We start from the raw sequence: 16535 nt of genomic DNA on the forward strand, positions 1-16535 counted from the left end.
TTAAAAAGGATTTGTTTCAGTTATGGTTTCTTAAATGGTGAGGAGCTGTTTTCCTTTAAGCTACTAAAAAATGTGGACAATATCATGTCTCTGAAGTCTCTTTTTCTGATAACGTCCTTAGAAGATAATGTATATTGGCCAAGTAACGTTGAAAAATAGTTCAGTTACTTGAGGGGTGCTTTGTTGTTGGGAATGCTAGGTGGGAGTGTTTTATTGCTGACATTTTATTTAAATTTTGTATCGTTTAGATATTTGGATTTGAACTGCATTTTGGGATTTATCTACACTTAAAATGCCACCGGCAGTTGGAGGTCCAGTTGGATACACCCCCCCAGATGGAGGCTGGGGATGGGCAGTGGTAGTTGGAGCTTTCATTTCCATCGGCTTCTCCTATGCGTTTCCCAAATCTATTACTGTGTTCTTCAAAGAAATTGAAGGTATATTCAATGCCACCACCAGTGAAGTGTCATGGATATCTTCCATCATGTTGGCTGTCATGTATGGTGGAGGTAAGTACCCACTAAGGCCTGCTGTTTTAATTTTCATTAAGCAACCAGATGCTCTGTTTTAGGTAACTTAAAAAAAAATGTTTTATTCGGTGAGGTGTTTTGAAATGGTATTTCTCAGAGCTTTATGTTTAGAGTCACATTTTTTATTCTTGTTAACAATGACAACTCTTGCTTTGTTTGTTGCACTATAGTATTCCGAAACAGAAATAAGAAATTGTGAGGATTTGTTCCAATTCCGTATCATTGAACTTAAAAAAGCTCTCAGAGGGGAAAAAAAATTTTTTTAAACTCTCAGAAAAATGACATGTGCACAACTTATTTTTCTTATTGCTCTCTGCTAGACTCTTGCGGTATAAGTGTAAATAAAGATTTTAAAAAATTGATGTTGGGAGAATTAAAGTAAATCGGGCTAACCTGAATAGCACAGTTCAAAGTCTCAGGTAAAATCTTTTCATAGTGTTAGAATTAAAGAACTGGATAAAATCCTCCTTGTTTTGTTCCTTGTGATGTAATTAGTCCTAAAGCATTTCAGCTTCATCTTAAACTTAAGTTTTATCATTTTTTCCCTTTCTGTTTTCTTTGACATGTTGTGAAGGAAATGTGGAAGAGTACGTTGCTTACCTTAATATCATTTAAAATACTGTGGGTTTGTTTGTTTGTTTGTTTGCCTTGGAACATCAAAACACAATTTAACATGTAAAAGTCAAAACCTCCCATAATAATAAAATATGTAGTTGCTTAGTTAGCAGAGATTCAAAAGTTAAGTGTATTTATTGTTTGGGATTGACAGGGTTTCATGTTGATTATTTAGCCAAGCTTTCACTTTTTTAATCATAATTTAGTGCCTCAGATTATTTTCACATGAGCTCTTTAAAAGCCCAGTATAAAGATTCTGCAATTCAACTGTAAAACCTTAGTTTAGGCTTCTAATGTGGTGGCAGATTCAACCAATATTTATTAAGCCGTATGCACAGAGTCCTCACTAGGCTAGGTGTGAGTGATAGAGAACACTGATCTTGATCCCTGCCCTTGGGAAGCTTGTAATCCTCTTGAGACAATAATGTAATCTCATGAAACAGGAATAAGTATTTGAAGTCTGTAAATTAGTTCAGTGCTTAATCTCATTGCACAGAAAAATGGGTAAGTTTTTTGTGCCTTTAAAATTTTGAACGTATGCCTGTTTTGTCTATTGTAAAATTAAGTGCTTTTTAAAAGAACGTAAGTGTTAAATTATAGTACTTACTTTTTTTTCATGAGCCCAGAGAAATCAAAAGGGATTTTGGACATTTTCTAGCTTCTGAGAACCAATAATTTTGGAGGCTCTGAACTTGATCTGCCAGGATTTCTAATCAGGTTTTGACTGATGGCTTGAAGAAATTGGCGTAAATATTATCCAGAGGTACTCCAGGTGCTCAGTGTACCTTTAAGCTGATTACAAACAAGAGGTTCACATGCTGCAATTCTAAGAGCAAGAGCTTGAGAGCCGCTGGCATTTTGCATCAGAAGTAAGTGATGTCAGTTGTGCTAATTGCACATGACACTTTCTTTTGGGAAAACAGTTCCTTCTTTGTCCTCACCCAGAGATAACTAGCACATTTCTCTGAATTTGTGTTATAATAGGCCTACAAACTGTACCCCTCTCTATTTTTAATGATAGCTAATTGGGGCCATTCTTCCTGAAATAACTCTGAAAGATAAATTGCGTATCAAGAGCCTTGTGGCATAATTTTTACTAAATGGGTTATTTTGTTTTGTTTGGCTCTTAGGTGGTATGACCCCATAAGAATTATATTTAAAACTGCCTTAATTCTTTAACTTGTACATTTCGGCCACACCCTCAACAATAATATGTTTTGAGTTGTGAGTGGTTTAGGGTTAAGTTTTCCTTCCTCCCTGCCTCCCTCCCTCCCTCCATGTGCTTTGGTTCACAGATATATACTGATACTTGTTAAAGTATATTTTTAAAGGAGAAGATCTTAGTTACTTACTCTTGGTTTTTGTTTGAGGTTTTCCTTTTTTTTTTTTTTTTTGCGGTACGCGGGCCTCTCACTGTTGTGGCCTCTCCCGTTGCGGAGCACAGTCTCCAGACGCGCAGGCTCGGCGGCCATGGCTCACGGACCTTAGCTGCTCCGTGGCATGTGGGATCTTCCCGGACTGAACCCTTGTCCCCTGCATCGGCAGGTGGACTCTCAACCAAAGAAAAGTAGGAGGGGGCGGAGGAATTGGGAGATTGGGATTGACATATATACACTATTGAAACTATGTATAAAATAGATAACTAATGAGAACCTACTGTATGGCATAGGGAACTCACTCTACTCGGTGCTCTGTGATGACCTAAATGGGAAGGAAATCCAAAAAAGAGGGGATATATGTATACGTAGAGCTGATTCATTTTGCTGTACAGTACTGTAAAGCAACTATACTCCAATAAAAATTAATTTTAAAAAATGAAAGTATAAATTCACATATTTTCAGTTCCACAGTAATGTCATCGTAACATTCCTAGTTTAGAACTTAAAATACTGTAGACTTTACAGCATTAACTTCTACTTCACAGAGTCAACAGTGTGGCAGTATTTTTTTATCTTTGTAATTCTGACTATACAAAAATCTGTTTAATGCCTAATTTATATGGACATATTTCATGAATATTCTTTCAGTATTTAATTCTTTCATCACACACAAGCTGTAAATTCAAATTATTTCTAAAGCAGCTGTGGCCTAATATTTTCATGAAGTGACTTAGAAGTTCAATGAGAACTTGTTTATACACATCCTTGGTTGAGCCTGAAGTCTCTCCCGCAGTCATTTCTTGACCAGCCCCTTAGAGAGAATTGGTCCTCAAATACTAGGATATCAAAAGCTTTCATTCCTTCTTGCATGTTTATTATATGTATGTATACATATATACATACCACAGTTTGAATATACATACCATAATTTGAAATTGGGTTCCTTAGGGCCAGAGCCTGTCCTTTTAATCATAGTGTACCATACTGCAACTCTGAATATAGTAGCACTAGAATATGAGTAATGCAGAATTTTTCATAGTGTTTATAGAAATAAAATATGTCAACATATGATCAGTACTATATTCTGAATATGTGCATTCTGTGTCTTTTTAAAAATAGACTTACTACAGAATAAAGTCAGAATTTACTGTGCTAATAGAAGAGAAACTTGATTTGTATGTCTTCTGCTTTATAACTTTGGAACTGTAGTTCCAAAAATACATATGTAACGGGGAGAAAATGGGCTGGATTCAAAACTTGGTTCTCACTAGCTGCAAGTTCAAATATTAGTTCTTCTTGTGTCCCCTTCCCTACTGATGCATTGCAGTGACCCTTTCTTATTTGCAGTCATCTGCCTTAACAAGGCAGACATGTTATGGTGTCATGTAAACAAAGTTGTCATCTCCAAAGTCCAGAGCCATGAAGTAGGGACATAAGTATTATAAATAAATGAAATTCAGAGAATGTCAAATGTCATTCGTTTGTAATCAGCAAATATTGTTAGTCTAAGAGTTGTGTTACAGCTCTTAAAACATTGTTTGCTTTAGATAAGACTCATAATTAAGACTTAAAATTTTGGAAAACGGGAATTACAGTTTATACCTATTTGTAGCAACTAAGGAGAGGCCATTTGATTTTTTTGTATTTGAAAACTGATACATGAAACGCATAAAATCTTTTTATTTGTGATCCTTTTAACACTACACTTTTGTTTGGTTTCTTCTCTCATGTTAAAGAAAAACTGATTTTTTGGTATGCATCTCTTTAGCTGAGGAGATTTAATCTGGTTTATGTTGTTAAACCTGAGAATGTTTTGACCATTATCTGACAATCTTCTACAAACATTTTTTCATAGTTTTGCTGTCACAAAACAGCAGTATAGGCACAGAACCCGGTTAACCCTAGAAGACATTCCATTCAATTCAATACCTGAGATATCTAGGTGTAAATGGGAACAGTTTTGTTTTGTTTTGTTTTAAATTTAGATGTCCTAATTGCAAAACTACTGAACTTGCAGAAAAAAATTGTGTATTTTGCCTTTGTTTTTTCTTCTTTTTAAAAAATATGACACAAACTACACTTATGATGATGTGTAAAGAACACTCTTAAAATCTCTCATCAGTCTGCCTATCCCAAAAATTAACATAGAGCAAACTTACTAAATATGTGTTGATCATATCCTAGATAAATCAAGAAGCCGATGAACGTCTGTTACCAAGGCTTTCAGCCTATTATGCCTTATAAGAGAAAGATTAAGGAAAGACTAGAGTCTTTTATATTTTAGTAAAATTCCATCCAAGATTTCAAGATAGAGAAGATACACAATTAATGATTCTTCTAGCATCTTTATTTTCCAGCACACATACCTATGATTATGAAATAATTATAGATAACAATATTCTTACCATTGCCTTTTGTTGTATCTGCTTATTTGGAAGGACTTGTCGTTTAGTGCCATCAATGCCTTGTGTACCACTAAATTTTTGATTATCTCTTAGGTCCTATCAGCAGTATCCTGGTGAATAAATATGGCAGTCGTCCAATCATGATTGCTGGCGGCTGCTTGTCAGGCTGTGGCTTGATCGCAGCTTCCTTCTGTAACACTGTGCAGGAACTTTACTTGTGTGTCGGAGTCATTGGAGGTGAGTTGATTCATTTTCAAGCATTAATATATCGCTGGCTATTTGGTATTCACCTGCATTGGTCTTTCAGATCTTGAGTGAAAGTCCCTCCTTATAGAAATTATCATTTTGACAACCTGTTAATTTAAGAGCAATAGAAAATCAAGTTTTAAAAAGAAATTGCTGTCATACAGTAGGTGTACATTGTTGAATAAATGAATTGAAAGAAATGATTGTATCCCTTGTCCTAAGAATAGTCAGTGATTTGTAGATAAAATGTGTCCAGCAGTCGTTGCAAGGGCGGTCATTGGTTACTATCTCTGTCTCGCTCTCTTTTTTAAAAAAAATTTTATTTATTTATTTGTTTGTTTGTTTGTTTATGGCTGTGTTAGGTCTTTATTGCTGCCCGTAGCCTTTCTGTAGTTGTGGCGAGCGGCGGCTAGTCTTTGTTGCGGTGCGCGGGCTTCTCATTGTGGTGGCTTCTCTTGTTGCAGAGCGCGGGCTACTCTTCATTGCGGAGCGCGGGTTTCTCATTGCGGTGGCTTCTCTTGTTGCAGAGCACGGGCTCTAGGTGCACGGGCTTCAGTAGTTGTGGCTCGCGGGCTCTAGAGCACAGGCTCAGTAGTTGTGGCGCATGGGCTTAGTTGCTCCGTGGCATGTGGGATCTTCCCAGACCAGGAAGGGCTCGAACCCACGTTCCCTCTGTTGGCAGGTGGATTCTTAACCCCTGTGCCACCAGGGAAGTCCTTTCCCCCTTATTTTAATAGCCAAATTAAGATAATGAACTGCTGATGAGTATGATAAAGATTATGTATAACTTCACAGTCCAGAGACTTTGACTACTAACATTTTTATGTATATATATCCTTCCCAACTTTTTTCTATACACAAACATAACTTTTTTCAGAACAAAAAGGGATACGGTTACATAAAGTATTTTGTAACCAGTTTTTGTCATTTAAGAGCATATCATGAACAACAACCATATGTATGTCGGGCACTGTCTACATGCTGTGGGCATAGGGCAACAAGTCCAGCAAAGTCATGCTGTTTCATGGGAAGAGGCAGACACTGCTACTCAGAAATAAATAAGAAAAATCAGGGAGTGATAAATTCTATACAAAGACCTTGCTGAAGAGATGACCTTAATAGAGTAACAGCAGGGAACTAGCATTGTGAAAATCTAGGGGAACATAGACCCTAAATCAGCAGCGTGCTTGTTAGCACAGGTGAGAATGGTCTGGTATGAGACCTGGGAGGTAAGGTCAGGGTAAAGGTTATGGACAGAAAGCCAATAGCAGGTTTGCAATAGGGGAGTGACCTAGTCTGGTTTACTGCTTTAAGTCTCTGAATAGCTTAGACATAAATGGTAAGTAGGGAGCAAGCAGGGGCCAGGGAAGAGCATCTCCAAGTTATTTGAATATTTACTTATACTAGCAACATTTATTGAGTAATTCTTGTTGCAGTAATTTAAAATATTACTTTTATCGTACATTAAATGTTTATATATATTTTAGGTATATTCCTGGACTTTCTGTCCACTTTCTTCAGTGTTTACCTATTCCTGAGTCAGAGTCACACTATTCTATTGATTGTAGCCCCCCCCCCCCCCCCCCCCCCCCCGTACGCGGGCCTCTCATTGTTGTGGCCTCTCCCGTTGCGGAGCACAGGCTCCGGACGCGCAGGCTCAGTGGCCATGGCTCACGGGCCCAGACGCTCCGCGGCATGTGGGATCTTCCCGGACCGGGGCACGAACCCGTGTCCCCTGCATCGGCAGGCGGACTCGCAACCACTGCGCCACCAGGGAAGCCCGATTGTAGCTTTTTAAAGTCCATTTTAAATATCAGTTCTGTTTAATCCCATCCTGCATCACCCAAAATTTTCTGGTTGACTCCCATGTGTTCTCTAGTATGTTTTAGAATCATTTAACCTCATCTCCAAAATGAAATGCACTGATATTGTCATTGGAATCACGTCAAGTTAGCACTTACATTTGGGGAGTATTGACATCTTGGCAATGTTGTGTTTAATTATACAAAAACTTTGTATGTTGGTTTTAATTCTCTGGCCCTTCAGGAAAGTTATACAATTTAGCCATTATAAATTGCACACTAAAGTTTTTGGTGCTGTTGTAAAAGGAATAATTTTGTATTGCATAGTCTATTTTAAAAACTGTTTTTAAAACTCAATTTGATAACAGTCTCCTTAATTACATTCTTTGCTTATAATGATCCTTCACATGACTTGCCAGATTTGACAGTTAATCACCTTCAAATAATATAAATAACAATTATAAAAATAACTACTAACATTTATTGAGTGCTTACTACATGCCAGGCAGTAAGTTCTTTAGTCACAGCAGTGCTGTGCGCCTGTTTTACATACCATGAAACAGCCACAGGAGGGCAACGTGTCTGACATTACACAGCCAATAAGTGATGATGATGAGATTTGAACCTACATAGTCTGGTTTTATTTATTTATTTATTTTTTCACCACACAGTTGATCCCCTTACTCATTTTGCCCTCTGCCCCTTTTCCTCTGGTGACCACTACTCTGTTCTCTATATCTACGTAATTGTTTGGTTTGGTTTGTTAATTTATTTTGTTTTTGTTTGTTGGTTTTGTATTCCACATATGAATGAAATCATTGTGGTATTTGTCTTTCTTCATCTGACTTATTTTACTTGGCATAATGCCCTCAAGTTCCATCCACGTTGTCAGAAATAGCAACATTTCATCTTTTATGGCTGAGTAGTATTTCATTATGTGTGTGTGGGGGGTTATGTGTGTGTGTGTGTACATATATATGTATATATATGTGTATGTATATATATATATATATATATACACACACACACATACATCAACGATCTTTATCCATTCGATCGTTGATGGGCACTTACGTTGTTTCCATATCTTGGCTATTGTAAATAATGCTGTGATGAACATGGGTGGGTGCCATTATCTTTTCAATTTAAGTGTTCTTTTGTATTCTTTGGGTAAATACACAGAAGCGGGATACCTGGATCATATGGTTGTTCAAGTCTTAATTTTTTTAGGAATCTCCATACTGTGTTCCACAGTGGCTGTACCAGTTTATTCCCACCAACAGTATATGAGTGTTCCCTTTTCTCCACATCCTCGCCAACAGTTGTCATTTCTTCTTTTTGGTAATAGCCATTCTGACAGGTATGAGGTGATCTCATTGTGGTTTTGATTTGCATTTCCCTAATAATTAGTGATATTGAATATCTTTTCATGTGCCTGTTGGCCATCTGTGTGTCTTCTTTGGAAAAATGTCTGTTCAACTGCTCTGCCTTTTTTTTTTTTGTTTTGGCTACTCCTCACAGCATGCGGCATCTTAGATCCCTAACCAGGGATCGAACCCATGCCTCCTGCAGTGGAAGCTTTGAGTCTTAACCACTGGACTGACAGGGAAGTCCCAACTCTGCCCATTTTATAATTGGGTTTTTTTGTTGTTGTTGAATTGTATGAGTTCTTTATATATTTTGGACATTACCCCTTATCAGATACAGCATTTGCAAATGACTTCTCCCATTCAGTAGGTTCTCTTTTCATTTTATTGATCCACTTCCTTTGCTATGCAGAAGCAATTTGATGTAATCCCATTTGTTTATTTTTGCTTTGGTTTTCTTTGCCTGAGGAGGAGACATATCTAGAAATATATTGCTAAGACCATACTGCCTGCATTTTCTTCTAGGAATTTTATGGTTTCAGATCTTATATTCAAGTCTTTAATCCATTTTGAATAAATTTTTGTGTTTGGTGTGAGATAGTGGTCTAGGTTTTTTGTTTTTTGTTTTTTTTTTGGCATTGGCTGTCTGGTTTTCCCAACACCATTTACTGAGGAGACTATCCTTTCTTACTATATGTTCTTTGTTCCTCTGCTGTAAATTAATTGTGCATGTATGCATGGGTTTATTTCTGGGCTCTCAATTCTGTTCCATAGATCTATGTATCTATTTCTCTGCCATTACAATGCTGTTTTGATTATTATGGCTTTGTAGTATAGTTTGGAAGCAGGGTGTGTGCTACCTCCAGCTTTGTTCGTTTTTCTCAGGATTGCTTTGGCTATTCGGGGTCTTTTGTGGTTCCATATAAATTTTAGAAATTTTTGTTCTATTTCTGTGAATAATGTCCTTGGGATTTTGATAGGGATTACGTTGAATTTGTAGATTGCTTTAGGTAATAAAGACATTTTGACAATGTTGATCCTTCCAATCCATGAGCACGAGATATCTTTCCATTGATTTGTGTCTTCAATTTCTTTGAACAGTGTTTTATAGTTTTCAGGGTGCAAGTCTTTAACCTCCTTGGTTAAATTTATTCCTAGATATTTTATTCTTTTTCTTAGGATTATAAATGGGGTTGTTAATTTCTGATAGCTCATTGTTAGCATATAGAAATGCAACAGATTTTGACTTATACTGCTTTTGTATGCTGCAATTTTATTGTATTTGTTTATTATTTCTAATAATTTCTTGGTGGAGTCTTCAGGGTTTTCTATACATAAAATCATGACAGTCTACAAACAGTGACAGTTTTACTTCCTTTCCAATTTGGATGCCTTTTCTTTCTTTTTCTTGCCGGATTGCTCTGGCTAGTCCACATAGCCTGGCTTTAGAGCTCACACTTTAAACCGCTATACAATATTGTGTTGTACTTTCCATTACTTATATCTTTTTTTTTAAGTTTATTTTTCATTTTATTGTTTATTGAGGTATAGTTGGTTTACAGTATTAAGTTTCAGGTGTATAGCACAGTGATTCACAATTTTTAAAGGTTATATTCCATTTATAGTTATTATAAAATATTGGCTATATTCTCTGTGTGGTACAGTAGATCCTTGTAGCTTATTTTATATATAATACTTTGTACCTCCTAATTCCCTACCACAATCTTACCCCTCACCCCCTTCCCTCTCTCCACTGTTAACCACCAATTTGTTCTCTATGAGTCTGTTTCTTTTCTATTATATTTGCTAGTTTGTTTTATTTTTTAGATTCCACATATAATTGGTAACATACAGTATTTGCATTACTCTCTCTCTAACTTATCTTATTTCACTTAGCATAATACCCTCCAAGTCCATCCATGTTGTTCCAAATGGCAAATTTTTATTCCTTTTTTATGGCTGAGTAGTATTCCATTGGGGGGAATTATATATATATATATATATATATATAAAATCTCCCCACATCTTCTTTATTCATTCTTCTGTTGGTAGACACTTAGGTTGCTTCCATATCTTGGCAACTGTAAATAATGCTGTCATGAACATTGGTTCTTTTGTAGTTCCATGTAAATTTTAGAATTTTTTGTTCTATTTCTGTGAAAAATGTCCTTGGGATTTTGATAGGGATTGCACTGAACATGTAGGTTGCTTTAGGTAATAAGGACATTTTGACAATGTTAATTCTTCTAATCCATGAGCACAGAATATCTTTCCATTTATTTATATCTTTTTGAATTATATACCTCTTAATTTCTTTGTCTGGTTAAGTAATGCCAAATATGTTTCTGACATTTATTGGAGTATGTGATTCTTTTTTCACCCCCTCTCCCCAGGTCTTGGGCTTGCCTTCAACTTGAATCCAGCTTTAACCATGATTGGCAAGTATTTCTACAAGAGGCGACCGTTGGCAAATGGACTGGCCATGGCAGGCAGCCCTGTGTTCCTTTCTACCCTGGCCCCCCTTAATCAGGCTTTCTTTGGTATCTATGGCTGGAGAGGAAGCTTCCTAATTCTTGGGGGCTTATTATTAAACTGCTGTGTGGCTGGAGCTCTGATGAGACCAATAGGGCCCAAGCCAACCACTGTAGAGAGATATATGTCTAAAGAATCTCTTCCGGAAGCTGGAAAATCTGACGCAAAAAAGGGGGCAAGTGATGCAAATACAGATCTCATTGGAGGAAATCCGAAAGAAGAGAAAAGATCAGTCTTCCAAACACTTAATAAATTCCTGGACTTATCCCTGTTCAAGCACAGAGGCTTTTTGCTCTACCTGTCTGGAAATGTGCTCATGTTTTTTGGACTGTTTACACCTTTGGTCTTTCTTAGTAATTATGGCAAGAGTCAGCATTACTCTAGTGAGAAGTCTGCCTTCCTTCTTTCCATTCTGGCTTTTGTTGACATGGTAGCCAGACCTTCTATGGGACTTGTAGCCAACACAAAGTGGATAAGACCTCGAGTTCAGTATTTTTTTGCTGCTTCTATTATTGCAAATGGAGTTTGTCATCTGGCAGCACCTTTGTCCTCTAGCTATATAGGATTCTGTGTCTATGCGGGATTCTTCGGATTCGCATTTGGGTGGCTCAGCTCAGTATTGTTTGAAACGCTGATGGACCTGGTTGGACCCCAGAGGTTCTCCAGTGCTGTGGGATTGGTGACCATTGTGGAATGCTGTCCTGTCCTGCTGGGGCCACCACTTTTAGGTATAGTATGTCTCCCTATTTGTATGGTTCTAATAACATAAAACAGAAGATTAGGAAGGTGATAGAAGGCAGAAATCAGTGAGCTGCTTGACAGTCTTTCTTCGCTTCTGTACCCTCAGTGCTGGCACAATGCTTGGTACAGCGTAATTGCTCAAATAATAGAACTGAATTAAAGTGAATCATCAAGCTGAAAGAGGAATAAAAAACTATTACACACTTAAGTATGTATAATAATTTTTCCTGATAAAAAAACTAACCTGTTTATTGTAGAAAAATGTATGTATAACCACCTTTAAAATACTGTTGGTGATTTCTTTTTAATTGTGGAATTTATTCAGCAGTAATATTTAAAATAATAACAGTAGGTACCAGGTGAGGGCTCACAGTATACCAGGGACTGTCCTAATCTTTTTCTGTATTTTGTCATATATTACAAGTGTGTGGTGTCAGACTATTATTGTTCCTGCTTTATAAATAAAGAAATAGAGGCTTCTAAAGTGAAATAACTTGTCCAAGATCACACAGCTAGTAAGTGACAATAAAACCCGGTGTATTATTCTCTTAAGAATGCTAAATGGTTTACATTTTAAAATTATTATTGCTACAGAATGCAACTATAATTTGGACTTCTGGATGTGAGTCATGCTTTTGAGATTATGCACCATAAAGTAAGGAAGGATACATAACAGAAGATCCACTACTGACCTGTCCACCCTCTCTCCTCCCTATATATACCCAAGGAGATTCCAAATCCTGTCTGTTTTTGCTTCCTAAATCTCTTTCTAATCTGCCCGTTTTCTCTCCATCACAACTACCACTCTTATCCAAATCTCCTATCTTCTGTCAGTAGGCTTCTAACTTTACCCATATCCAGTCTAGCTGTTCTTCGTCTCTTAGAACACTCCAGTTGCTTCCCACGTTCTTAGGGTGAAGATCAGATTCCCTGCTGTGGCTTACTAGGTCCTGCGTGGCCTGGCCCACCTGTGTCTCCAGCCTCATATCCCACCACTCAGTTTGCTCTCTGCTTCTCCTCTCACACCCTGTGCTTCCTCCTATCACCTGCCTTTGCACTCGCTGTTCTCTGCCCTGAGCCTTTTCCCATCTCCCTTCTCCTTGATAACTCCTATCCTATAGGTCTTGGCTAAGGTTACACTTTAAGAAGAGGCTTCCTGACCCTAATTGCTGGTCTAAAACCTCTATTTTCTGCCTTCAGACGCTCCTTGTAGCACTTGTCACAGTCTGTGTAGTTATTGGATTAACACTTCTCTTCTCCACTGAGCTGTGGATGTTACCTCCTTTGCTTACCCTTAACTCAGGGCCTAGCAGACCCAGGGCCGTGTGTATATTTAGAGAATCAATAAGTATTGCTGAGTGCATGATGCCCTATGTTGGAAAACCGTATGGAATTATATTTGAATTGGTTATTATGTCCTTTATATGTGTAGGGTTTTCCATAGTTTAATAAATACTATTTTGAGATGCTAATAAATTTTACTGTAACAAGGAATTCATGGCCGAGAAAAGTTTGGAAACGCCAAAGTAAATAAGTTTCTTTACTATCAGGTCTAATAAAGCCTTTAATAGAAAAGACTATGTGTCATTTCCAAATTTACTTGACTTTGCAAACACTAGGGAGTAACCCTGTAGCACAGAAGTTATGGTGCAGGCCTCAGAGTCAGACTTGCTGGGTTGAATCAGCCAACCTGTTTCATTTACAAGCTTTGTGACCTTGGACGAGTTACTTAAGTTTTCTGTACTTCAGTTTTTCTGTTATACAGTGGGGATGATGGTAGAACCTTCCTGTTGTGAGGATTAAGCACTTAGAATGGTGGAAGGGTGTTGCTGTTAGTTAATGTTTTAGCAGAGGATGAGTGTTCACAGGAACGCCCTTTGGGAAATGCTGATGTCAGAGAAAGTACATTGGCCTGGGAGACTAGAATTAGCTCTATGGCCTTGGGCAAGACTACTAAACCTCTTTTGAGCAACAAATTTTTCCATTGAATATTGAGAGGATTGACTCTAGGTGGTCTCTAGGATTTCCCCAATTCAAATTTGCCAAGATTTAATTATTTTCAAGTTCCTAAAGTTAACAGACTGCGCAGGGCCATCCAAAATCAGTGTGACATTATAAGTAAAAGATCAGATAATTATGAGCAGTTTCTTTTTAGATAATTAGTCATTTATGGGCTCTTTGAATGGATTCTTAAGCTTTATTTGGGAAAGGGCGTAACTGTCTACCCACATAATTTTTTTTTTTTTTTCTTTTTGACATCTTTAGGTCGTCTCAATGACATATATGGAGACTACAAATACACATACTGGGCATGTGGTATAATCCTTATTGTCGCAGGCATCTATCTTTTCATCGGCATGGGCATCAATTACCGACTTCTTGCAAAAGAACAGAAAGCTGAGCAGCAGCAGAAAAAGGAAAGTAAAGAGGAGGAGACCAGTATAGATGTTGCTGAGAAGCCAAAAGAAGTTACCGATGCAGCAGAATCTGTGGATCCTAAAGGCATAGAAGGAGGCCCCAAGGAGGAGGAGAGTCCAGTTTGAACCTGTGGGGCTGATGGGTAAATGGAGCAGCTCATGACCCCAAATGTTCTATTGGCCTGTGATCTACCAGTGGTGCTCAATGCAAATACTGGACATTTCTGTGGGAATCATACCAGGGGTTCATTGATGGAATTTTTGTTTCACTCCTTACCAGTAGCCTGGGCTAAAAATGTCATAGCCTTTGGGAAGGAAGTGGTTGAAAAAGAATGAGAGAAGGAAGTTGGTTTGTGTTTTTGTTTGTTTAAATCTTTGCTTTTAACAGTGTCATGATAATGTGCTGTGATAGTGTGATAATAATATGTGCCTTAAGTTTTAGTCTTTAGGGAGCCTTAACTTTTAAAACCATTCTGCTTAATTCATCCATTTTAAGTGTTCTGTTACAAGAAAAAATAACTAGTTTGAGGCAAATCTAAAATTTAATCTTGCTTCATTGTTATTTGTAATAATAGTGTCAGACATTGTCACTAGAAGATTTGAAAGTTGGGGTTTTTATAAAATCCTGACTAAAATATTTTCCTAGCATCAATAGTTGCTTGGCATATGTGCCTGCTAGATATATATTTAGGAAATTTAAGGCATAAAACTTTGCAAACATCTTGGCTGTTCTTGATGCACTGTACTCATCAGTACACCTCCTCCAGTTATCTTTTCTTGGTTTGCTTATTAGAAGCCAAGTGCTTGAGAGTTGACTTCATTAAATTACTATTTTTGCTCCCCTTTCCAAAGATAAATTTTGAGTGGTCATAGATCACCGCCCCTTTTGAGATCACATAGTATTTCCCCCCCCACACTGGAAAAATTAGTATTAAAATACACAAAACTGTGTATTTGTGCCTCCTCAGTAAATTAAACATAGACAGGCATTTCAAACAGCAGCTGAATTCAGCTTAGGTTTTTCCAAAACTTCAGTTAAACTGTGAGACTTGGAATCTTTTGTTGTTGTTTTTCCTGGAATTTTCCCCCTTTGATTCATAGTGGTTCCATTTATAGCCACATCTAGCTTAGCACTGTGTGTGAGATAGTCTTTGTGTGTTCAGTTTTTTGGGTTTTTTAAAAAATATTTGCTAATTAAAGAGACCCATAGAGATTTGGCCCACACAAACCAATAAGGATAAGATTGGGAGAGAAGTTGCTATGTTTGCTTTAATAAGTAACTCCTTTTCTTTTTCTTATAAGGCCTTAAAGAAAATTAATGTTTTGCTTAGAATTATTAGACACATTCTTACTCTTTACATAAACCTAAAGATTTTGTGACCCTTTTCACTTATCTGAAAAGTAGAGAAATGGGTTTAGTATAAGGATAGGAAGGAGGATGGACCAGAATGAAAACTGTAAATATTTTTTCACCTAATATCTTTTAAATGGTGGCAGGAGGATAATGATAGACAGTCAATAAATTATATTCAATGCATTTTTAAATGTCATTGTAATTGACAGTGTGAAAGTATAGATATAAAACCTTAAGAGGCTGGCTTTTTAAAATAAACTTTTTTTTTTTTTTAAGAAATGTTTCTTCTTCCATGTGCTTATTTTCTTGAGGAAAATATTTTGTGTCTTCATTTTTATTATCAAGGTTCAATTTGGCCCTTCCTAATGTAAATTATTCAGCTTATGTGTGTTGGGATTTGTGTATATGGCTTATTTTGATTTTTCTCCTTACCTCTTCTTTAAGGCAACCAGGAGGGGAATTTTTTGAAACGACCTCTCTGAAAGCATTTTGAAACCAGAGCAGTTAATCTTAAGGATACAATGAAAGCTCCCCTTCTGTGCCCAAGTATCATGACAGATGGAGGAGGAATTTTAGTGGAGAAGCCTACTGTGATTGTTGGCAGGCTTGGCTCCAGTTTGGACTCTGCCATTTTGCATGGACTTAACCTCTGTGTACCTGTTTCCCCTTCTATAAAAATGAGGATCACCCTTGAGTAAAGTAATACAAGTAAAAAATGTGAGGTGGGGGGAGTAAACCTGGTATATGAGATGATTTTTCCCCATCCCAGTTGTTAAGCTACATCCACACATAAGACCCTACTTAGTCTTTTTCCATTAGTTGAATCTTGTTAGTGAAGTGAGGGGTTTTTGGTGCAGACTGACCATTTGTTAGAAGGAAGTGTTCTGAAGTTGCTGTATTCTGAAGCAAAGTTTAAAAACTGGCTCAAAGCTGGACTAAACAAACCTTTTATTACCCAGTCCAACTCTGACTTTTTCCCACTGAAGATACAAGCTTAAGGGATTTATTCAAGATCAAGTTTGGTAACAGAGCCAACACTAAAACCCGATGTAGGCCTACTCTGCCATCTATTCCGTGTTAACAATCAACTAATCCTCTCTGTGTTGCAGTGTTGTGTTCAACACTGGATGATGCATCTGGGCTCTCT

The 16535-nt window shown here is 37.3% G+C and overlaps 1 protein-coding gene across 1 annotated transcript in view; it reads left to right on the plus strand.

Annotated features, from left to right (window-relative positions):
* The window catches only part of SLC16A1 (solute carrier family 16 member 1), a 34695-nt gene extending 19034 nt beyond the window's left edge, over positions 1–15661 (plus strand). Inside the window, exons 2-5 of the mRNA XM_030869069.2 lie at positions 249–509; positions 5023–5166; positions 10738–11604; positions 13883–15661. Coding sequence (XP_030724929.1) covers positions 293–509; positions 5023–5166; positions 10738–11604; positions 13883–14160 — 1506 coding nt within the window. The 5' untranslated portion in view covers positions 249–292 and the 3' untranslated portion in view covers positions 14161–15661. The remainder of the gene's footprint in view (positions 1–248; positions 510–5022; positions 5167–10737; positions 11605–13882) is intronic.
* Positions 15662–16535: the final 874 nt, after the last annotated feature.

The sequence above is a fragment of the Globicephala melas genome, chromosome 1 (genome assembly GCF_963455315.2).
Source record: "Globicephala melas chromosome 1, mGloMel1.2, whole genome shotgun sequence".
Classification (NCBI taxonomy): domain Eukaryota; kingdom Metazoa; phylum Chordata; class Mammalia; order Artiodactyla; family Delphinidae; genus Globicephala; species Globicephala melas.